Below are 25075 nucleotides of genomic sequence, written 5' to 3'. Positions count from 1 at the left end.
GTCCTTCGTTTGGGGGGGGGGGGGGGGTTGTGTGAGAAAGTAGCCTCTTTCTAGCCTTGTTACCCCCACTTTAGGCCTGTTTGTGAGTGTATGTCAGGGTGTTTTCACTGTCTTACTGGGATCCTGCCAGCCAGGGCCCAGTGCTCATAGTGAAAACCCTATGTTTTCAGTATGTTTGTTATGTGTCACTGGGACCCTGCTAGTCAGGACCCCAGTGCTCATAAGTTTGTGACCTATAGGTATGTGTTCCCTGTGTGATGCCTAACTGTCTCACTGAGGCTCTGCTAACCAGAACCTCAGTGGTTATGCTCTCTCATTTATTTCAAATTGTCACTAACAGGCTAGTGACCAATTTTACCAATTTACATTGGCTTACTGGAACACCCTTATAATTCCCTAGTATATGGTACTGAGGTACCCAGGGTATTGGGGTTCCAGGAGATCCCTATGGGCTGCAGCATTTCTTTTGCCACCCATAGGGAGCTCTGACAATTCTTACACAGGCCTGCCACTGCAGCCTGAGTGAAATAACGTCCACGTTTTTTCACAGCCATTTTACACTGCACTTAAGTAACTTATAAGTCACCTATGTGTCTAACCTTTACCTGGTAAAGGTTAGGTGCAAAGTTACTTAGTGTGAGGGCACCCTGGCACTAGCCAAGGTGCCCCCACATTGTTCAGGGCCAATTCCCCGGACTTTGTGAGTGCGGGAACACCATTACACGCGTGCACTACATATAGGTCACTACCTATATGTAGCTTCACAATGGTAACTCCGAATATGGCCATGTAATATGTCTATGATCATGGAATTGCCCCCTCTATACCATCCTGGCATAGTTGGCACAATCCCATGATCCCAGTGGTCTGTAGCACAGACCCTGGTACTGCCAAACTGCTTTTCCCGGGGTTTCACTGCAGCTGCTGCTGCTGCCAACCCCTCAGACAGGCATCTGCCCTCCTGGGGTCCAGCCAGGCTTGTCCCAGGATGGCAGAACAAAGGACTTCCTCTGAGAGAGGGTGTTACACCCTCTCCCTTTGGAAAATGGTGTGAAGGCAGGGGAGGAGTAGCCTCCCCCAGCCTCTGGAAATGCTTTCTTGGGCACAGATGTGCCCAATTCTGCATAAGCCAGTCTACACCGGTTCAGGGACCCCTTAGCCCTGCTCTGGCGCGAAACTGGACAAAGGAAAGGGGAGTGACCACTCCCCTGACCTGTACCTCCCCTGGGAGGTGCCCAGAGCTCCTCCAGTGTGCTCCAGACCTCTGCCATCTTGGAAACAGAGGTGCTGCTGGCACACTGGACTGCTCTGAGTGGCCAGTGCCACCAGGTGACGTCAGAGACTCCTTGTGATAGGCTCCTTCCGGTGTTGCTAACCTATCCTCTCTCCTAGGTAGCCAAACCCTCTTTTCTGGCTATTTAGGGTCTCTGGGGGTTATTCTAACTTTGGAGGAGTGTTAATCCGTCCCAAAAGTGACGGTAAAGTGACGGATATACCACCAGCCGTATTACGAGTTCCATAGGATATAATGGACTCGTAATACGGCTGGTGGTAAATCCGTCACTTTTCCGTCACTTTTGGGACGGATTTACACCTCCTCCAAAGTTAGAATAACCCCCTCTGTCTCTTGGGATTCCTTAGATAACGAATGCAAGAGCTCATCCGAGTTCCTCTGCATCTCTCTCTTCACCTTCTGCCAAGGAATCGACTGCTGACCGCGCTGGAAGCCTGCAACACTGCAACAAAGTAGCAAAGACGACTACTGCAACTCTGTAACGCTGATCCTGCCGCCTTCTCGACTGTTTTCCTGGTGGTGCATGCTGTGGGGGTAGACTGCCTCCTCTCTGCACTAGAAGCTCCGAAGAAATCTCCCGTGGGTCGACGGAATCGTCCCCCTGCAACCGCAGGCACCAAAAAGCTGCATTACCGGTCCCTTGGGTCTCCTCTCAGCACGACGAGCGAGGTCCCTCGAATCCAGCAACTCTGTCCAAGTGACTCCCACAGTCCAGTGACTCTTCAGTCCAAGTTTGGTGGAGGTAAGTCCTTGCCTCACCTCGCTAGACTGCATTGCTGGGAACCGTGACTTTTGCAGCTACTCCGGCCCCTGTGCACTTCCGGCGGAAATCCTTCGTGCACAGCCAAGCCTGGGTCCACGGCACTCTAACCTGCATTGCACGACTTTCTAAGTTGGTCTCCGGCGACGTGGGACTCCTTTGTGTAACTTCGGGTGAGCACTGTTTCATGCATCCTCGTAGTGCCTGTTTCTGGCACTTCTCCGGGGGCTACCTGCTGCTAAGTGGGCTCCTTGTCTTGCTCGACGTCCCCTCTACCTCCTGGTCCAATTTGCGACCTCCTGGTCCCTCCTGGGCCACAGCAGCGTCCAAAAACGCTAACCGCACGATTTGCAGCTAGCAAAGCTTGTTGGCGTTCTTTTGGCGGGAAAACACTTTTGCACGACTCTACAAGGCGAGAGGGATCTGTCCTCCAAAGGGGAAGTCTCTAGCCTTTTGCGTTCCTGCAGAAACCGTGGCTTCTTCAGTCCAGTCGAAGCTTCTTTGCACCCGCAGCTGGCATTTCCTGGGCATCTGCCCATCTCCGACTTGCTTGTGACTTTTGGACTTGGTCCCCTTGTTCCACAGGTACCCCAGATTGGAAATCCAGCGTTGTTGCATTGTTGGTTTGTGTCTTTCCTGCATTGCCTCTAACACGACTTCTTTGTCTTTAGGGGAACTTTAGTGCATTTTGCACTCACTTCTCAGGGTCTTGGGGTGGGCTATTTTTCTAACCCTCACTATTTTCTAATAGTCCCAGCGACCCTCTAGAAGGTCACATAGGTTTGGGGTCCATTCGTGGTTCACATTCCATTTTTGGAGTATATGGTTTGTGTTGCCCCTATCCCTATGTGTCCCCATTGCATCCTATTGTAACTATACATTGTTTGAACTGTTTTCTAAGACTATACTGCATATTTCTGGTATTGTGTATATATATCTTGTGTATATTTCCTATCCTCTCACTGAGGGTACACTCTGAGATACTTTGGCATATTGTCATAAAAATAAAGTACCTTTATTTTTAGTATAACTGTGTATTGTGTTTTCTTATGATATTGTGCATATGACACTAAGTGGTACTGTAGTAGCTTCACACGTCTCCTAGTTCAGCCTAAGCTGCTCTGCTAAGCTACCATTATCTATCAGCCTAAGCTGCTAGTCACCCTGTACACTAATAAGTGATAACTGGGCCTGGTGCAAGGTGCAAGTACCCCTAGGTACTCACTACAAGCCAGTCCAGCCTCCTACAATCACCCCTCTTTCTTTTCTTTTTTTACATACCTTTGTATCTCCATAAATCGTTCGACTCTCTCTCTCCTCTATCTCACCTCTCTGTGTAACATGTTTCACATTCAATGTACCACATTCTATTCCCCCTCTGTATGTCTCTCATGGCCTCTCCACCACTCTCTGAGCCTACCTCTATATTTTTACCTCCCTGTCATTTATCTATATGCCATCTCTCTCTACCTTACCCCTCTCTGGACTTCCATGCTCTGTTTGATCTCACCTCCTTTGCATCTCTTCTACTTCAAATCTCTCTCACAGTAAGTGGCTTACCAAAGGCCCCCACAGCACTCTGTTGTAGTGGTGGGCCCCAGGCTCCATGGGCCCGCCTCAGCACAGTACACTGTGACTGGGACCCTATCTTACCAGTTTTTTTCTCTTTCTCTATCTCATACTTCTTTCACTAGCTTATTACTCAACCTGTTCACCTCTCTTTGCCTCCAACGCTCTCTAACTCACTTCTCATTCTAATTTACTATTTTCTTAACCTCACCACTCTGTGAGCCCCACGCATTCCAACATTTTGCTGGCCCTAATTCTCTCTATTACACTCTAAAACCATTTTCTTTCCCTCTCCCTCTATTTTTCTTCTGACCTCTTCCTCTTTCAATCCCTTTACTTCTAGCTATCTCAACTTTCTCCTTTTAAGTCTCTCCCTACTTCATCTGTCTCTCTATCTCGTCGCTAACTCTACCTCCTGTGAAAACATAGTCATACATTCCTTTGTTCTGCAACCTTATTGTGTTGATATCTCTGCACATCACTTTATGTACCAATATATTTTATAGTTAAATATGGAAGTTGTTTCCAATGGATCTGAACGGGACTTTAGGCTGGATTATGTTTGCTGAGTTGCATTGCTCTAGTAGGCCCAGGCTTCATTTTATTCATGCACATTTTTGCATGTTGTAACCTCAGTTTTAGTGTTAGCAACTGAAAGTGGTATTATAAGAAAATAATGAACTCAGTATTGTATTCATGAATAATATCTCCTCATTGAGGACGCCTCGTGTTTCCTCTGGGAGGAGATCTTGCCACCTTCTCATTAGATAAATGTTTGCTGAAAATATCAAGTTTCTGTCATGTGATTAGGCTCCACAGAGTTGTATGAAGAGAAAACATATATAAACTGTATTAGATTTCATGTATTTTACCAATATGCTCACTTTGCTGTGCTGATTTTTATTTTTGCTTTAAACGCAGGTTGGATTGTAGGGCAGCCTTATGTGTTTAATTTTAAACAGTCCCTTGCTCCTCCACTTCACCTCAAAAACATAGATAGAGAAACTGGAAAGGAGGGACAAGGCAGGGGAAAGGAATTAAGGAGAAAATTATCAGAGTTCATCTGTGGGACAGGAGAAAATCCTAGCAGAAGTGCTTTGATTTCATGTTGCAATGATAATGTCATATGTGAAAGAGGATGTTTGTGATTGCAAATATTCTGGAATTCAAGCCATAATTCCAGGAGGATGTATGCAGTAGTCCTCTAATTATCCAGCAAGTCAGTCTTTTTTTGTCTCGAATAATGGGAGGAAGAGGCTGGTTAGGGAAAGCAGTCTATATAAAATAGTGTTACAGCAAGAACAAATACACATATTCAAGTGGAAAAATAAATGGTTTTATGAAGGTTTAAGCTTTTATTTGGAACTATTTGGTTGTTATACACATGGCAGCTGGAGCTTTCAACTCTTTTTCGTTATGCCTATTTCTGACAATTCAACACGCAATTCAATGTTGATTGATCAAGAGTGCTCTAGTAGCTGAAACTGGATAATAAATTTAAAATTGTTTGGAACATGGTCTCCAAAATATATCGTACGCAGGGCTTCAAAAACACTTAAGGTGGCACTGGCTCTTTGCCTTGCCCCCAAACTCCTACAACTCCCAAATCCTCTGCTTACAAAGGTTTTATAGATCAAACCTACAAAAAGAACCCTGACTCACATACCTTTTGCCTGAGTCAGACCCCAAACAAAACAGATCATCCAAGTATATTGGCCCCTTTTTCAACTCCAGTCAAAAAGGTAAAAAACCTGGAAGTCCTAAAGGCTTAGGAATGCCACTGGTCCTCACTGGGACTGGTTACGTAATGGTGTTTATTTCATGCCCCTAGCATATGTGTTACAGTGCCCACTAGAATGTGTTGGTTTGACTTTTGCTGCATCAAATGTGCTGTGATCACACATTTTACCTCAGATTATCCACTTCTAATTGGCCATATTTCAATATAAGCCATACAACGCAGAGCGGCATGTAAAGTATTTGCACCCCCGATTTGAGATTCAGCATGTCAAGTGACACTAAAGGAATTCATTTTCTCGATGTATGCATAGAGAAAAGTGAAGGACAACTAGAAGTCAGTTTGTTTACCAAACCCACAGATCGAAATACACCATTTCTCAAGTGGTCACCCTCTTACATCAAAAGAGAATTTTCCTTCTGGACAATTTCTTCCTAAAGAAGATTATTTTGTAAATGCTTAAAGTTTGTTTGCTAAACTGGTACATAGAGGATACCCTAAAAGATTGTTCAAATCATCATACAAAAGGGCTGGGTTTACTCCACGGGAAACACTGTTGGCAACCAAGGTACAACAAGTGATTATTCCCCTTACCTGTGTGATTACATGCAACCAAAAAGCTAACAAGATCGAAAACATTATTCAGAACTTTTGGAAAATCTTGACTCCGTTTAATATTCCTATACCATTATTTGCTTTCAAAAAAGGAAAAACACCTTTGCAATCATTTAGTAAAAGCAGCGCGACCTACAGAAAAGAAAAACAAACTGTGTGAAATGATTGGTTTGCCCCTATTGAACGACCATTTTAAATGCCATAATTGTAGTGTATGTCCCTATACAATCAATACAAAAAGCATCAGCATCAATGGTCAAACATGTTCAAAAAACGTTTTCCTATTGTAACACCAAAAATGTTGTTTATTGTGTCCAATGTCCCTGCAAGCTGCATATTGAATAGAATAGAGGCACAGCTGATTGAGAAGTACGGGACAGCCAGGAATGGGTTAAATGACCAAGACAAAATGTGGGCTGTTAGAAATGGGGTCTTTGGTTGGCAGCCAGCTTACCCCCTGTCCAAGCAAGGACCCTCCCTCTAGTCAGGGTAAAGGAAAATCACCCTTAGTTAATCCCCGCTCAACCCCCTTGGTAGCTTGGCACAAGCAGGCACGCTTAACTTCAGAGTCTAGGTGTAAAGTATTTGTACCAACACACATAGTAACTCAGTAAAACACTACAAAATGACACAACACAGGTTTAGAAAAATAGGAAATAGTTATCTAAACAGAACAAGACCAAAACAACAAAAATCCAACATGCACATGTCAAGTTATTAACCTTAAAAGCAAAAGAGTCTTAAGTCCTTGAAAACAGTAAAAACACTGTTAGAGTTGAAAAGTACCTGGGTAGCATCAAAATAACACACAGGGGCGAGTGTGCGTTGAAAAAGGTTAGCGATGTGTAGACTTCTCAACCGCAAGCAAGACCGTGTGTCGGATCTCCTTCTCTGGTCCGGTCGGTGTGTGTCGTTTTTCTTCTCTGCAGGAGAGCGATGCATCGATCCGGGCAAGCCCTCGGGTCCGGTAAGGCGTTGCATTGTTTTTCCGCACCCAGCAAGGTTTGCGCATGGTATCAGCAAAACCGCGCAATGTGGGCTGCGACATTGTCAGCCTCTGTAAACGGGTGTTGTGCGTTGTTTCTCCAGCTACGTGCGTTGATCTTCCAGCCGTGATGAAGGTGGAGCATCCATTTCTGCCACAAAGCCGGTGTCATTTTTCAGCCGCATCTCGGAAGGTGCGTCGATATTTTCCCCGCACAGCGGTCTGTGTGTGGATTTTCAGTCTTGGTCTGCCAGCTTCACCTCCCAAGGCCCCAGGAACTGGATAGGGCACCACTTGGCAGGACAGGAGTCTCAGCAGAGAGTCCAGGTGCTGGCAGGAGCAGTCTTTGATGGCCCTGAGACTCAAAAACAGGAGGTAAGCTCAGGACAAGCTCCTGGAGATTTCTTCACAAGCAGAAATGCACAACAAAGTCCAGTCTTTGTCCTCTTGCACAGGCAGAAGCAGCAACTGCAGGGTAGCTGCACAAAGCAGTCACAGGCAGCACTTCTCCTCAGATCTTCAGCTCTTCTCCAGGCAGAGGTTCCTCTTGATGTCCAGAAGTGACCTAAAGTCTGTGGTTTTTGGTGCCCTTCTTATACCCATTTTGGCCTTTGAAGTAGGCTTACTTCAAAGGAAAGTCTCTCTTGTTTTTGAAATCCTGCCATGCCCACGCCAGACCCCAGACACACCAGGGGATTGGAGACTGCATTGTGTGAGGGCAGGCACAGCCCTTTCAGGTGTAAGTGACCGTTCCTACCCTCCCTCCTAGCATAGATGGCTCATCAGGATATGCAGGCTACACCCTAACTTCCTTTGTGTCATTGTCTAGAGAGAGGTGCAACCAGCCCAACTGTCAAACTGACCCAGACAGGGAATCCACAAACAGGCAGAGTCACAGAAATGGTTTAAGCAAGAAAATGCCCACTTTCTAAAAGTGGCATTTTCAAACACACAATCTTAAAACTAACTTTACTAAAGATGTATTTAAAATTGCGACCTCAGAGACCCCAAACTCCACATGTTTATCTGCTCCCAAAGAGAATCAACGCTTTAATGATTTTTAAAGGTAGCCCCCATGTTAACCCATGAGAGAGATAGGCCTTGCAAATTGAAAACCGAATTTGGCAGTATTTCACTGTCAGGACATATAAAACACATTAGTATATGTCCTACCTTAGACAAACACTGCACCCTGCCCGTGGGGCTACGTAGGGTCTACCTTAGGGGGGTCTTACATGTAAGAAAAGGGAAGGTTTAGGCCTGGCAAGTGGGTACACATTTGCCATGTCGAAGTGGCAGTTAAAATCTGCACCCACAGACACTGCAGTGGCAGGTCTGAGCCATGTTTACAGGGTTGGCACAACCAGTGCTGCAGGCCCACTGGAAGCATTTGATTTTCAGGCCCTGGGCACCTCTAGTGCACTGCACTAGGGACTTACCAGTGAATCAAATATGCCAATCATGGAAATCCAATTACATTCACATTTTATAAAGAAGCACTTGGACTTTAGCACTGGATAGCAGTGGTAAAGTGCCCAGAGTAACAGAAACAGCAAAAACAGAGTCCAGCACACATCAACAACCTGGTAAACAGATGCACAAAAGATAGGGGAGACCACACCAAGGATGAAAAGTCTAACACGGGCGATAGTGTGATGTTCAGTGTATTCTATTATTTTTTTAATTACCTTTTGGTGCTATGTATATACTTTTGCTAACTTTGAAGTATCTGTATAATTTTTGGATGTATTATTGAGACTTTTATTTGATTCTTGTAGTCTTTTTTGTGTATTCTGTAACAATGTGATAGTCCGAGCAATTCCCATGCCTTGTTGTTAAGCAAGCGTGGACCTTCCGTAGTTTTAATAGTTTAATGACACAGTCTAGTCTCCCTCTGTTTTTTGTTCTTTGTTCCCCTGACTTAGCGGACATGATACTCTTTCTATCCTTCTGAATTTATAACCTCCTGTGTTTAGACTAGTGTAGTGTCTCAGTCTAGTCTTTTTTATGCATGGTTCCCCCAACAAGGCGGGCGCGATACCTATTGGATTGTTTGGTCACGTGCCCGCGGCCATTATTGTTATGTGGTCTGCTCTGCTAGTGCATGACAACACGGAGTGTATCTGGTGTGGCGGTGGAACAATGCAAGCTGAGGAGCTTTTCATAGTACGACACTTGATGTAGCCACTTACTTGAGTCAGCATTTGTAGCCCGTTTTTCAGGTCCAACCAACACTTGCGGTCGTGTTAGGTCCTGTATGAAGCCAAATGGAGTTCCCGCTTTGACAGGTCCCTTTGTTGCCCGTTTCACCTTCATTCGGATAGGCACGTGTCCTTTGTTTAGTTTTACATAAGCTTTGTAAATTACACCAGGCCTCATTATGGCTTTCATTTGTTTCTAGCCCCTAGAGATACTAGTGCTGATTCCTCTGGCAGACCCTTTCTGAGGCTCTGAACTGCTTGGCAATTTTGTTGGCTTTTGAAGTAACTTCGTGCCGCCACCTAATGATTGGGGGGCATGCTTTACTAAACTCATTTTGCAATGCTTTTTGTACAGATGTTTGCCTTCGCACTTTGTTGGGCAACAGACACTTTATTTGTTGGGGTTTTATGCTCGGAGTATATGTATTACATGTGTTTAACTGAATGTGTATGGACAGCTGGGCTCTGCATGTTTTTTCTCTGAGTACTTTGTGTGCTCTTGGTCACCCGTGTAAGGGATGTGTGACTCTTGGCTGTCTGGAAGCACCCTATTTCGAGTTACATTGAAATGGATAGAATTTGTACATACATTTTTTAGGTGTTCCTTCTTCTCATGTCCAGAAGAGGCCCGTACCCAGGAGGGCCGAAGAGCGTCAACATTCTACTTGGAGAGGTCCCTCAAATGTGGAAGCTGTTTGTATAAACTATGCTGGGTGCAGCAAACAGGATAAGAGACTGAGGTGTCTCTGTAGTCTGCACCTTGTCTTGGACCATCTCAGCCAGTGGACTTGATGTTATTACTTCATATAGCCAAAAAGACTTTGTTGGCAGACTGGAACTTCTTTGATGAAAGGGTTTCTTACCCATTTAAGCTGTTTATATGACAAAACCGTAGGATAACATTGTTTGTGCAGTCTGTGTGAAGTATTTGGAATACTGTTGTCAATCTGTGTATAGTCTGGATGTTATTTGGTTTGGCAAATAAATAGGTGCTCGGGGTTCCTACGTGAAACATCATAAACACTAGACCTTGTGCTTGATTTGTTACATTTTTATTTATTCGTTTGTTGATATGTATATACCACGAGTATGGTGTTTAATTAGGGTTCTCACCATAGATTAATTTTTTGACTATTAGTTCCCACATTCCCCCCTCACACTTTTTTTTCTTTTCTGCGTGAGAAGCAGAGAGCAGGGGAGTGCCATATCTACAGAGATATGGCTCTCTCCTCCCCTCTCCCTAGAGCTGGTGCACAATTAGGCAGCCGTGCTCCAGGAACACACCTTTGCAGCATAGTGCAAGGGTATATGCTTGAGTATAGTGCATGTTTTGTACTAGAAGGATATCCTTCCATTACAAAATACTATGCTTAGACTAACTTTTTAATTTTTTCCCACTTTGTATGTGTGCTGTACAGTGCAGCAAACATGCAAGGTCAGAAAAGAAAGGCAAAATAAAAGCATTTCTCTTTGAAGAGCCTATTTGATATGGGTGCTATTTTTTGATGCAAAACCTTGTCTACTTTTTTTTAGCAGATAGAGTTTTGTGTCAAAAAACATGGGTGGTTGAATGGAAATGCCCATGCACCACCCATGGAATGGCCCCTTTGCACTAAGTAATACAAAGCAGAGCTATGTGCTGCTTTGTGTTACTTTCAAGTGAATTTTCAGCGCAAAACAAGCTTTGTGCTGGCAGGATGGCTCCTCTGCTTTGGAAGAGGAGCGTCGCCCCTCCCACTCCCCCTCTAGCAGCTGCAAAACGTTTACTATAAAATAACAATAAACTATGTTTATTATCGTTTTCTTGTGAAAGGGGGGCCACAGGTGATGACAGGGACGGAGAGGGAGTGCACACCACTCACCCTCAGTGTGCATGTATGTTTAGCCGGCCGGCTTGGGCTGGCACAACACACATACGCACTAGACATTCTCCAACCCGGCAGCGTAGGCACTGCATTGCTGGGTTGGAGACAGCAGGCAGAGACTTCCACTCTGTCTCGGAGCTCCCTGGCTGGGCACTCCGTCCAATCCTAATGCTACTTTCATGCTGCCAGCAGCATGCTAGCAGTGTTAGGATAGGACGGAGGGCAGGCTGGGAGCCTGTGCCTGCAGTCAAAGAGCGGGCCGAAGAGCGATTCTTGGCATGGCGCAAAAGTTTTTGTTTTTTTTAATTATCATATATACATTTTTTGTCATCATGCCCTCCACCACGCGCCACCCTGCCCCTTTTTTCTCCAGTAAAGTAAATTGGAAAAAAGATTTTTCATTGATTCGTGCCACTTTTTTGATACAAACATGGCACAAAATCTTTGTAAATATACCCATAAGTGTCTGGTTTGCATTAAGAAAGTAATGCTAACCCAACATTTGTAAATCTGGTTCCATGTGTTTTATATACAATTTGCTGTTCTTTGGAGGATGGAAGGCTGAGCCTACCTTGCAGGGATTCTAACCTTCAGGACTCTATCAACTCACAGGGACATCTTTCAAACTGTACATTATGCTGCCCAGCATTGACCCAAATACAGGTTACATCTCCTTCCCACCCTCCTTCACATAATCCAGTCTACGTTATACACCACAAAACATGCTGCACTATGCACAGTACCTCATGCAACTTTAGAAATCCACTTGCAACTTTACACAATTTTAGCTGGGGTCCACTGGCCCTCTTACAAACCTGTGCCCTGGTGGCACTTTCCCTGCTGCACTATTGGTAGCTGCACTCCTTTTCTAAAAGCCACAAACTTGTACTAAAATCCTCTTCACTGCCCTTATGATCTATTAATATATCAAAATGCATTAAATGCACAGAAACCCTAACAGAGAAAGGATTAACACTCTACAGTACCCTTCCTCTTTGAGTCCTTATAGCTCTACTAGTTGCAGGATAAATTGTGTCTAGTGTTTCTGACACTGTTGTAATTAGCAGCAAGCCAGGAGAATTAAAAGGTCACTATTAATGTTCAGCATGGACAATATGTGTTACAAGAGATGGTGGCCTGAGGTCTAATACTTTCAAATATTTGTACTCTGTGAAAAGTAGTGATAACAAGGCTCTGACCTGGTCACAGTATAACTTAGAACTGAGGTGTGTGGTTTAGCTTTAAGTCAGATATGTGAACCCACGTAAAGCCACTTTGCCTAGCTTTGTGTAGCCTCATAAATCTTCTGTGCGTTCTTTCCCTGGCTGGAATCTACAGCTGGTGTTAGATGTATTGCTGGATCCCCCTTTCAAACCTTTGGGGGACATTGATTTACAGCATTTGACGTTGAAAACTTGTTTTTTGGTGGCTATTACTTCGGCTAAGCATTTGGGGTAGTTGGGTGCGTTATCCTGCTCTTTTCCTTTTTGCAAACTTTTTTCTAATCGGGTTGTGCTGGTTCCAGTTCCTTCTTTTGTGCCTAAAGTTAATTCGGCTTTTCATGGTCGACAAGAGGTGATTCTTCCTGCTTTTTGTCCTGATCCTTCCTCTGAGAACGAGATCAGATTACATGCGTTGGATGTGCGGCGGGCCTTGTGTTATTTGAAGGTGGTTGCTGCATTCCGTAAAGGGGATTCTTTGTTTGTAAATTTTGGTAAGGGAAAGGGCATAAGCCTTCTACTGCTTCCCTGAGTCGCTGGATCCGGTTGATGGTACTGTTGGCCTATGATTTGAAAGGGGTGGTGCCTCCTGCTGGGATTTAAGGCTGCTACTGTGGCTGAGTTGCTGGGTGCTTCAGTGGTGAAGATTTCTAGAGCTGCTACTTGGGCGTCTCGGTCCACTATTGTAAGACACTACCGTATTGCTGAATTGGGGCGTTTGGAGGCGGTTTTTGGGGGACATGGTTTTGTCCTCTATGAAGGAATAGGGGTCTTTCTGTGTATGAACTGGTTGTGATTAAATATGCTTATTTGTGCATTGCAACTTAGTTGTCTGTCTCTTATTTTCCTTGCTATGTCTCATTGGTCATTAAGGAAGGCGAGGGAGGGATTAAGAGGTAATGCGTCATTACTTACCGTCAATGGCATTACTCCTAGTCCTACTCCCTCGCCTTCCTTACAGTTCCCTCCCTCCCTCCCTCCTGGTACAGGACAACTGACTTGCCTTTGGCTTGTTTCTGTACAGGAGTGGGATGGGGGGTTCTTTTCAAAAGAGAGGGGAGGGGTCTAGGTGAGACAAAGGAGCCTCATTGGTCATTAAGTAAGGCGAGGGAGGGACGGGAGGTAATTTCACTATTTCTCCTTGTTTTTTCCTCATTGTACGTGTGGACACACAGAAAGAGGACAACGCCTCCCAGGATTGTTTTTGTGAAAATGTGCCTGTGTTGGCACTAGGCAGCCTATTGTGGGCAAGCGCAGGAGGAAAGGACAGGAATACACAATATGCCTTAAATACAGTGCATTTCTGCCCTTTCTCAGTGATGCAGTGCAGCGCAGCGCAGCAAGTCGACTTGCTGCACTGCACTGTACCACTTTCCCATAAACAAGGGCACCCATGTCCACTGAAAATGCACAACGAACGAGAAAGCCTAAAAAGGAAGTTTAAGTGAAAGACTGAACCGTGAATGATTTTTGGACCACTGCACTTTCAGTCGGCCATTATTAAAAGGGACATTTTACTGTTAAAGTTTGGAAATAACACACTAAGGGCCAGATGTAGCAAACTTTTGCGAGTCGCAAATGGCCCGATTCGCTATTTGCGACCCCGCAAAATCGGAAATGGGATGCAAAAATCCCATTTCCAACTCGCAAAATGCGATGCGAGCCGGTACCGACTCGCAAAATTTGCGACCCCATTTTGCGACCCGCAAATAGGAAGTCGCAATTTGTGAGTCGCAAACCATATGCAATACCAACTCGCAAATTGCGACTAGTCGCAAAAAGCCCATTTTGGACTTCCAATTTACCACTAACTCAGAGCAGGTGGTAACCATTACCAAAGTATAAAAGGAGACCCAGAAGGCATCTGGGTTACTCAAGATGGCAGAGATATACCTGATAGCAGTGAGGAGGAGAGCCCACGCAGCCCAGCAGAGGAGGAGGAGGAGCCAGAGACAGGAGAAGATTTACAGAACAAGGCAGACACTCTTCCAGCAAACTGAGGAGGAAATATATGAGAAATATAGACTTAGCAGCGCAGCTATACTAGATTTAATAGATTTACTCAAACTACAGCTAGAACGCCAGACTGTGCGCGGTTGCGCCATCCCTACGCATGTGCAAGTGCTATGCTCACTGCACCTCTTGGCCTCGGGTAGCTATCAGGGGGTCATTGCTGTGGCAGGTGGGGTATCCCAAAGTGCACTACCAAGGTTCTTCAGGGCATTCCTAGATGCCATACTCACACACACATGTCCCGATACATATACCTACCCAGGAATGAGGCAGAAATTAACAGCACCAAGTGGACTTTTACCGGATTGCCAACTTCCCCCATGTCATAGGGTGTGTAGACAGGACACATATTCAAATATGCCCTCCTGCAAACCTGGAATATCTGTTCCGCTATAGGAAGTGTACCCACTCACTCAATATTCAGGTGGTATGTGACGCCCATTATGTCATCACTGACATGGTTGCTAACTTTCCAGGCAGTACTCATGACTCCTACATTTTTAGGCACAGTGGGATACACCAACGCCTGGAACGTGGGGAGTTTGGAGACGGATACCTCCTAGGTAGAGCTGAATACACCTTGAAGACATGCACACAGATCAATGTGCAAACCACCCATGCCTTGCTAACAGTGTACGTTTTGTGCCCAACAGGTGACAGTGCATATGCACTACGTCCATGGATACTGACTCCGTACTTAACACCCAGCAATGAATGCGAGAGGCGATACAACAGTGCACATAAGAGGACCAGGAACATCATCGAAAGAACCTTTGGACTGCTGAAAGCAAGGTTCAGATGCCTCCACCGAGTTGGAGGTGCCCTCCAGTATACCCCAATAACGGCATTCAAAATAGTTGTCGCATGCGCTATCCTGCACAACATTGCCACCCGACGTGGGCAACCTCTCACCCCTGAAGACCCAGATCAGGAGGATGAAGAGCAAGAGCAACCACATCACCATCATGGGGATAGGAGCATCGCCAATCAAGGCAGACTGAGACGGGAACACATTGCAAACCAATACTTTGGAAGGTACGTGCCAACTTCTACCATACTCACCAATAGAACAAACAGTCCATGTGTTAAGTGGAAAGAACAAATGATTTAATAAGTGCAAATAACCAAACTATATACAAGAAAAAACAGTTCAGGGCCTTCAATAGTCCACCTGGCATGGGACACATTGTCATCATGTGCCCCAACCCCAGGGACAGTGTTTAGCTCACACCCTACGGCGGGCTCGGCCAGCCTGGCTGGTACTAGGTGGGTCAGCAGTGCTCTGCCTTGTGCTCCCACTACGTAGCACCCTGGTGTCACCGGCAGAGACACTGCTGACAGTGGAGCCCTCCTCACTGTCTTGTGTGGTGTCACCTGTGCCCCTGGACACCTGCCATGCCTCCATTAGGTCTATTGCATGGGTGATCCGGCCCAGTCCCCGTGCCACATCACCCGCAAAGTGGCTCATATCAACCTGGAGGCTGGCTGTTCTCCTAGACAGCCCAGTTGTGTTAACTGCAAGCCTAACGATAGAGGAGGCCATCCTGTCCAGGTGTTGCAGCAGCTGGCGGTCCCTGCGCCGTGCACTGTCACTCTGCGTTAGCAGTCCAGCCACCAGTTCGCGCATAGACAGTGCAAGGTCACCTGTGTTGTTCCCAATGACCTGCAGTTCTGAATGCACCTGCTGCATGCTGATGGCATGGTTCCTCTCAAAGCGCTGCAATACCCCACTAATCCTCTTTAACTGTTGGTTTTGCAGGCGCTGACCCCGTAGCAGTTGGGCCTCCATTGGTGTTGTGGAGGGAAGCCCTGACTCTTCCTGCTGCTCTGCTGTTGTCATCCTGCGTCGCCTGCGCAGCGGTGGAGGCCCTGTAATGTCTGATGTGGCACTCTGGCTTGTACCTGGTGCAGGCTCCAAAACCCCTCTGTTGCAACAGGTGTTTCCAGAGAGGGGATGGTGTTGGTGGTGCAGGTGGGAGTGGTGGCTGGTCCTGTTGTCTCCTCTCTGTGCTGGCTGACCATTGGCACCTGGCTGCTTGGGCTGGTGGGAGTGTCTTGTGGGAGACCTGTGGGACATGGGGAACACACTGTCAGTGTCTACTATCAGTTAAAAACTTCCTAATAAACAATTGCCTATGAAATGCCTACTTGACTACATTGCCCATAATGCATCATCCTGGTGTTTGCTACTCTGAAATGGAGCTATCTTGGTTGTGCATGCCCCTGTGTACATGGTGGGTGGGGGTATGGCATTGATGGGGGTACAAGCATATCACATGGTACTCACCCGTTGATGGTCCGGGCTCAGAGGTGTCCAGTTCTCCAAATCCAGTGACAGTCTCCGGCTCAAGGGTCTCCTCAACCCTTTCCTCCAGGGGTGTGGGTGGTGGTATGGTAGATGGTCCCCCTCCTGTGCCTCTCATCACCCGGAGCCGTTCTGCCACCATCTCCTTGGTCCGGGAGCAGAGGTCGTACCACCTCTTCTTTAGTTCTTCCACACTCCGGTGGCTGACCCCCAGGGAGTTTACCTTGTCCTGGATATCCTGCCAAATTTGTTTTTTTTCTGTGTCTGGCACAGTGAGGGCTGCCTTGCCAAACAGCTCATCATGGTGCTGACAGCTCTCATCTGTTAGCACCTCCAACTCCTTCTCAGCAAACTTGAGCTTCCTTTTCCTGGGAGTGTCAGCCATGGTTGCTGGTGCTCTGTTAGCTGTGCTGCAGTTAAAAAGGGTGTGGTCCTCCCTCCTCCCAGGTGTATTTGTAAACTTCCTGGCTGTGATGTCATCATCATGTGCCAGGAAGTGTTTTCCTGAGTGTTCTGAAGTGATTTCTAGAGTGTTCTGCAGCACCTGCTTTCAATTTTCAGCACAGTCGCAATTTGCGACACCCACTCGCAAATTGCGAGACCGTTTTTTGCGCGGTCGCAAAAAGCGACCTCGCAAACAGCGGACTCGCTATCTGCGGTGCGACTCCGGGTGCGAGTCGCAAATTGTCCGCGCACTTTCTACCTGAATTGCAGTTAGCGACTCGCAAATTGCGAGTCACACATGCTCGCAATTTGCGAGTCGCTATTTTTTTCCTACCTACATCTGGCCCTAAATTCACAGTGCATGCTTACAGACGTTGTAACTTACGAAATTATTAAATGATGCCTATGCAAGGGGATAAATTAATACTGCTTGTGAATCATAAACATTTCTAGTGGCACCTCAGATGCCCAAGTGCAAAGCGCATAGGTACTTATATAAGTAATTGATATATATGTAGAAAACTGAATTACGCCTTTTTTGTGTAAGTGTAGCAACAGCTCTGCAAAACTTTTGTGGCATCTTCTCAAGTCTTTTGTGGTGGTTGTAAAATGTTCTTTGCTTGGCCACGAGTGCTCAATGCGTACTCTGTTGTCTTCATGTTAACATATTTGGGAACTCGTGTCTTTTCAAGTTAATGCATATCCTACCCTTGTGATGGTTGCACAATAATTGCAAATACTTTGCATAGGTAACTCGGATGTTTTGGAGTCACTGCAGACATAAAGTGGACATTTCTAGCTTTGTGAATCGCATCCAAATTATGCATAGGTAAGTGCAACTTTTTCCAGGAGTATATTTATAAGGGGAATGTTGCAGAAATAGCCTTGGGCTCTCAGAACTATTACACATGAAAGACTCCGGTTTCTATTGGCTTCTACTGGATGCAGCTGGAAACCAGCTGAAGTGATATGGTGAAAGGTAAAGTAGATTCCAGATGCATCTTGGAACCTGTTTATTGGTGTCTAAGAGCGCTGATTTGCTGTTACTGGATGTTTTTATTTAACCAGGGGAACTTTCTCTGTAACACGGAACACAAGCAGCAAGAAACATATTTATCTCCTCGCTGATTAAAGTTGAATCTTCTTGTAGAATGTGTGGTGTGCAAAACTGTAATTTCTCCAGCAAAATCCTGAAAGATAAACCTCCTTCGCACCACACAAAATTACGCAGTGTCCATCTCCTGTATGTGGAGTGTTCCAACTAAAAGGTATTTGCGGGAAAAAAGTCCTGAAAACGCTTTTCCTACAGGAAAATTCACTTACAAGAAACTAGTTTAGCTGTTATATTTCTCCTGCCAAAATTCTACTCCAGATGAATATTTTCATGCTACACTGTTTCTTTTTTTTAAACTGCATATTTTGCAAGCATATTCCACAAAATGAAAAGAAAAAACACGCATCATCAGCATGTGGCTGACATATTCTTACATTACATTTTTGAAAATTAAAAACATTCACTGGTGTGGTTGTTTTACCTGTGATGTTTATTCACTAACAAGCTTTCAGATGTGCCATGCATTTTATTATTTGTAAAGGATATAAGAACCAATTACCACCTAAACAACAAGTTAAATGCAGGCAGTTACAATGTCACCGTGTGATCTAAACACTTTATAAATAACCATCTACATGGCCCTCCAAGTGCAGGAAAAATAAATCGCTGTTAATGTAAAAACACATAAAATAAAACACCATTTGGACAAAATTTGTAACTGAAGATAAAGGATGTATTTGAACCATATGTGAACAATATGCAGAGATGCTGAGCAGTAACTCAGTGTGAAAGGACCTAATGGATAATATAGATGGACAGATTTACAAAAAAAAATCTCAAAATACATTTTGGCGCACAACTCAACATTGTCGAAGTCGACCCAAAACAGCAATTTTAGGTCCACGATTCGGAACAATAAGTCTAAGCAGATGTTCCTAAAAGCATCTAGAGATGCTGATTTGAAGAACAAGAATATAACAATATTTAAAATCTCATAGATGTCATACTACAGAAACATTCTTAAAAAGACAATCTTACATTATAAAGTGATAAATGATAAAAGCCTTCCATTGATTATATCAGCATCAGGGGGAGGACAGCAATGGGTCATAAGGGCAGCAATCCTGCAGACCGTATAGGTTTTAAGTTCCTGTAGTTGCTTCATGATGTGAAATGCAATTAGAAGTTTAAAAGAAAGTACATAATTTATGGCTCCAAATTCTACAGCACACTGTCTTCTGTTACATTTATCTAATTAGTTTACTGAAAGGTCCATGCATTTGGTTAATCTGCAGACCAATTGTGTGTCTTTGGTCAATAAACATGCAGGTACGACATTGTTAGAAATGGTGTTTCTTATTGGCTAGGGTATGCACCTATGCCAGGAAGAACCCACCCACTCTAGTCAGGGTGAGGGAGTTACACACCTAAGATAACTCCAGCTCGCCCCATTGGTACTTTGGCACAACAGTCAGGCCTACCCCAGGGACAATGTTTAAAGCTTTTGCACAATATAAACAACATGCGTGACACACTATCCCCACCACAAAGGAAACACAACACAAAATTATATAAAAATAAACTTTATTGTACACAACATTATTAGACCAAACACAACATGTCAGTAGTAACCTGCTACCCAAGCAGTTGTCAGAACATTACACAATGCGAAAGCCAGCAGTAGTCACATAGAACACATAGGTTACTGATTATTCAGCAACATAAGCAGTAGTCAGGAAAACATTACAAAAGAAATGCACATATCATAATATACATCAATGCCCATAAAAGGAACATCAGAGAACACATGGCAAGTCATGAAAACATATCAACACAAATGCATGGATCATGGGAAACACGTAATTACGATTACCAAGACACCAACATGAATGCCTAAAAAGGTGAAACATCACTAAAGAAAGCGAATGGCAGGATTAACAGATGAACATGGAGTTCCCTTAGCATAAGTGTCCCACCAACATCATGAACGCCCATACCAAGGAAACATCAGAGGAACACACTGCACCATCGTAAATGCACAGGACATCCAACTTTCCTATGGGGCATAGGTCAGCCTAACCAGGTTATCAGGGCTACTATGCCCTAGGGCAAACAGGGACATCCGTGTCCCGATCCCAGAGCTCCTATGCTCCGACTCCTGTGGGACCCAAAAATGGCCCTCAGCGGGACGGGGCTTCTGATGAGGCCTCTCTCCGTCCCGCAAGGTGATTCCCCCACAATCAAGGTCCCCACGATTCCCCTAAGTGTGCCCAGGGAGGATGGGAAAGAACAACAGGGAAAGCCGGCACATCGGATGGAGGCGACCACACTCCTCACACAGGGGCCACCTTCCAAACAAGAGCCTCCTTGCTATGCGGGGCCACAATGTACAATGAGCCCTCTGGCTCTGGGGCCTAAATCCTGTGCTCCCGCTCGGCTGCACGTCCCTCTATTGCAGTCGGGGCGGGAGACAGGTGGACGGCTCAAGTCGACAGGGGAGGCCTCCCGTTGCCTCGTCTTCTCTTTCAGAGGAAAAGGGAGGGGGCGCTCCGTTTGCCCTCTTGAGACCGGCACCTCACTTTCCCTTGCACGCCCGCACCCGGTCCTGGTGCGCAAGCCTTTCTCCAGTCCTCCCAGCCCACGACGGTGAATTTGACCACAAGTTGGTGCCCGGTTGTGCCCCTTCAGTGCTCGTCGCCCCTGGGGCACTGAAAGGAGCGTGCTAGCTCCTGTCTTCACTTTGACTTGTCCATGGATCCCCAGCACAGCTCTCAAAGTGCTAAGCAAACAAAAGAAGGAGCGCTCTCAAGGCGCTAAGTGAAACACTTAAAGCGCTTGTCAGGCCCTTATGCTCCAGCACAAGTGCGTCAAACACAGCGCTGTCCTAGAAAGCAATTAGCTGCAGGGGGCAGGGGCCACAGCATCCAGCCCTTGAGGACACAAGTGGAGCACAGGGTTGTAGGGCCCAACAGTAGGCCAGCACAAGGGAGATACAGTCAGGCAGGTCCTCCTAGTGACCCAGCAGGTCACAGGACAGCAGGAGCATGGCGGTTCCTTTTGAGTACCTCCAGCAGCATTCTGTGTCCATGTCAGTTGTTCCAGAGTGTCTCTCCAAAACATGGGGAAAATCCCCTGTACTCATGCTCAGTTTTGCACAAACTTACAAAGAGGGGGATAAGAGGTTCCAACAAGTTACAATTGGTTCTAGGAGTGTCCCCTCTCTCCTCCAGCACAGGCTCCATAGATCAGTTGGGGTAAACAAGACCTTTGTGTGAGGCAAAGGCGCCGCCTTTACAAATGCAGGTGTGCCCCGCCTCCCCTTCTTTCAGCCCAGGAAGACCATTCAATATACATATGCACCTCTATGACACCTTCACCCCCCCTGTGTACAGGCTGTCTGAAAAGTATGCACTAAGCCCAGCTGTCACTCTGCCCCAGATGTGGATTGGAGTCAAGCTGCATAGCACAGAGTAATGCTCACTTTCTAGAAGTGGCATTTCTATAATGGTAATAAAAAAATCCACCTACACCAGTAAGCAGCATTTATCACTACCATTACAACCATACCAAACATGCCTATGCTACCCCTCATGAATCAGACAGTACCATCTTGTTATAAGGCAGGGTATTTCCAATGCAATCCTTTGAGCAAGTCAGCACTCACAGCAGTGAGAAACCAAAGAGGCTGTTTGTCACTACCAGGAGAGGCCACATAACCAGGCACATGTGCTGCCTTCCACATACATAGCACCCTGCCCATACATAGGGCTAGCTAGGGCCTACCTCGGGTGTGACTTACATGTAATAAAAGGGGAGTTCCAGGCCTGGCAAGTAAAGTTAGATGCCAGGTCCCTGTGGCAGTAAGCTGCGCACGCAGGCCCTACGCTAGCAGGCCTGAGACAGGTTTGAAAGGCTACTGCTGTGGGTGGCTCAAGCAGCGCTGCAGGCCCACTAGTAGCATTTAATTTACAGGCCCTGGGTATAGGGATACCACCGTATAAGGGACTTATAGGTCAATTAAATGTGCCAGTTAGGTGTAGGCCAATCATACCAACTTTAGAAGGGAGAGCACCTGCACTTTAGGACTGATCAGCAGTGATAAAGTGCTCAGAGTCCTAGAGGCAACAGCAAGAGGTCAGAAAATAGGAGGAAGGAGGCAAAAAGCTTGGGGATGATCCTGCAAAAAGGGCCAAGTCCAACAAGCATCCTTAAAAGTTCGAAGCCCCATACGTTTCTTGTATAGCCTTATAATTTTTTTCAGAGTTCCAGAAAAAGGAACAAATTTAAATGATGTGTCAGGGATTCTAGATGATATCCACAACTTTTACAGCACTTAAATGACTTGGAAAATATTGGCTTCCATCCAGCTTTGATATTATCTAATGACACCAAAAAGACGTATTTTGCTCTAATCAATTGTTACAAATTTGTTCTCAGATAATTCTGAGCTGAATGTGGGTAGTAGGTTGGTTCAGCTTGTCTAGTTCCTCTAGGTTCTTGCTAAAGGAAATTGCGACTGCAGTGTCTGGCCGTGATCGTGAAAGCTCTATACTACCTATTATTCCATTTGTGGATCAACTGCAGCCTGTTCAGAATTCTATACAAATTGGAAGAGCCATTGATGCTGTGTATTTTCGGGAGTTCACGGGGTTCTTTCCAAATAAAAATTTTTAAGGCCCCTCCCTCAGAGTTTCTCAGTCCTAGACAGCATTTCACAAAGTGGAGAGTAAAGAGAGCTGAGCTATTCCCCATGCAGCATGCTTTAGTGGGCGGAAGTCAAATTAACTGCACCAATGAATGAAGCCCATTGGCCAAAAGTCCCTTTGTAAACGTATATTATGCATGAATGTTTTGGAAAACAATTAACTGGCAAGACTGCTAAATATGTCTCAGTGACCAAACATAAAAAGAGTCAGTGCCAAAATGTCATCATGTTGAGCAGCCTGGCTGGCCGTTCCTTCAAAATCAATTTTAGAGCGACTATCACAGCTTATGCTACTTTTATTAGCGCCTTAAAGCTTGGCTCTTCGTAAATAGTGCACACCAAATTAATATATTCCAGTTTGTTTGTTTTACGTGTAAATGAATAAAACTGCGTGTTGCAGCAGGTAGTAAAGCTAATATAATTAGGGATCCTGGCTTTTTACTGTATTTTCTTTTTCACACTTCTGACTCTATCGATCCATATTTATTTTTTGCCACTTTTACCTGTATTCATCCGTTTCTATTTTGGGTTATGTGAAAAAAATTCAACTAAAATGAGTATATTTCCACATGTATTCAAACATTAAATGTACACTGATACCTGAACACCTGACACCTTTCAGTGACATGAATGCCCCTTAGTGATAAATCAATATACAGAAACATTTACATTTTAGTATTACCCTTCTACATATCTAGAGCTGTTTACGCCTCCTAAAGAAACTTTCTGTCTGTTTTTTAATTCCCTTACCTGTCCATCTGCACAGCTATTGTCTTGGAAGTCATGACATTCAGCGCTTAGAATCAGTCACAAAGCAAGCATATTTTCGTTTTTACCATATTTTAAAATAAATACAGACAGGAATTCTGTATTTATCTGTAAAAAACTGTAAAAATCGGAAAACTGGAAGTCTTAAATATGATATCAAACGTCTGTAGTGGTAGGTCCCTGAACTCTCTATTGCCTTCTTGCTGTCCGCGTTAAATAATAACACACTTCTCACGTGCGTAAAATGGGAAACGTTATCTCACAGCTTGTTTTATGAGTCACCTGCAGGTATATTTGAGAAATGTATTTTTTTTTAAGTTTTCACTTACCTTAGGCCAGGGAGAGACATGTCGATAGTGATATCGTGAAATGTGAGCACAGTGGTAAAGAAGATGCCAGGGGTCTCTATACAGTCAGGCTTGGTGGACTGTAAGAAAGAGCCAAGAAGCCCCCACCGGACAGTTTAGCGCTGGGTGCCAGACGGCCTCTCCATGTTCTGTTGGATGAATCCCATCAGGTGGGTCTACCGCCGCCTACAGATCCTGTAACTGATGTGATATCGCTGTCAGGGTGAGCGACAAAGTCCTCAGTGCGCCTCTGTGTAAACTTCCAGTCTGAGTAAGACAGCAAACACCCCATCAAACATTAACCAACTCACTAGAGGAAGCTAGCATGGGAGTCATTTCTGGTCACTACGATTACCCATATTGATCTTCACTCTTAATAAAATGGCTGCACTTCATCAAGTGTGATATTGTTACCTGTGTGCCTTGTGTCTTTACACTGCACGCGGCAAAACAACCAGTTTAAGAGAAGTCGGATCAAAGTACGGTGAGCAGCAATTGTTAAATAAACGTGATAAGGAGTGCGCTGTGCTGAGTGTGCGTGAGAGTCTAAGCTGCACTGTACAGGCGCGTATGTGCCACACAAAAAGAATTCAGACAATGTATCAGTACATTAGTTAGGCAGAGTTCAAGATCAAGTACATGTATTGTGCATTTATCAGTCAGAAACAGCTCACTTTAAACTAAGAGCACACACAAGAAGGTGCAACATTGAACTTTAAATTGTGGATATTTGGTTATAAAATTAGAAATGTTTGCAGAGTTGAAAAGAACAATATTCCTTCTTCGAATATTTCATTTAAAACTGTGCACGTAGCACCCATCTAGAAGAGAATTTAGCAAACATTAACCGGTTTGTATAATTAGCTTGCAAGCTGACAGAACTGTATAAGGAATGTATTGAATTGCGGATAACATTTTTCTCTGAAAGCCACCCACTTCCTTTTCATTTTGATGCTGTAGTGCTGTCCCTGAGGGCATTATCACTTGCTTTGATGAGTCACTCCTGTATCTCATACAGACTTTGCATCACAGTGGCTCCAAACAAATACACAGGTCTGGATTTTAGCATGAGGGAGCTGGGCCCATGCCCAGGGCGCCAGTCTTCAGAGGGGCATATGCAGCTGCATGCATTAAGGTCATGCAGAGAGCAGAGTCCCTGTCACCTGGCACCACAATTCACATTAAAGTGCTG

The 25075-nt window shown here is 45.1% G+C and overlaps 1 protein-coding gene across 1 annotated transcript in view; it reads right to left on the bottom strand.

Annotated features, from left to right (window-relative positions):
* LOC138296986 (stimulated by retinoic acid gene 6 protein-like) overlaps window positions 1-24085 on the bottom strand; it is a 499158-nt gene extending 475073 nt beyond the window's left edge. The window contains exon 1 of the mRNA XM_069236505.1: window positions 23866-24085. Within this exon, the coding sequence (XP_069092606.1) occupies window positions 23866-23885 (20 nt within the window). The 5' untranslated portion in view covers window positions 23886-24085. The remainder of the gene's footprint in view (window positions 1-23865) is intronic.
* Between the last annotated feature and the right edge of the window lie 990 nt (window positions 24086-25075).

This window comes from Pleurodeles waltl, chromosome 1_2 (genome assembly GCF_031143425.1).
Source record: "Pleurodeles waltl isolate 20211129_DDA chromosome 1_2, aPleWal1.hap1.20221129, whole genome shotgun sequence".
Taxonomy (NCBI): Eukaryota; Metazoa; Chordata; class Amphibia; order Caudata; family Salamandridae; genus Pleurodeles; species Pleurodeles waltl.
This window is presented reverse-complemented; position numbering and strand designations above follow the sequence as displayed.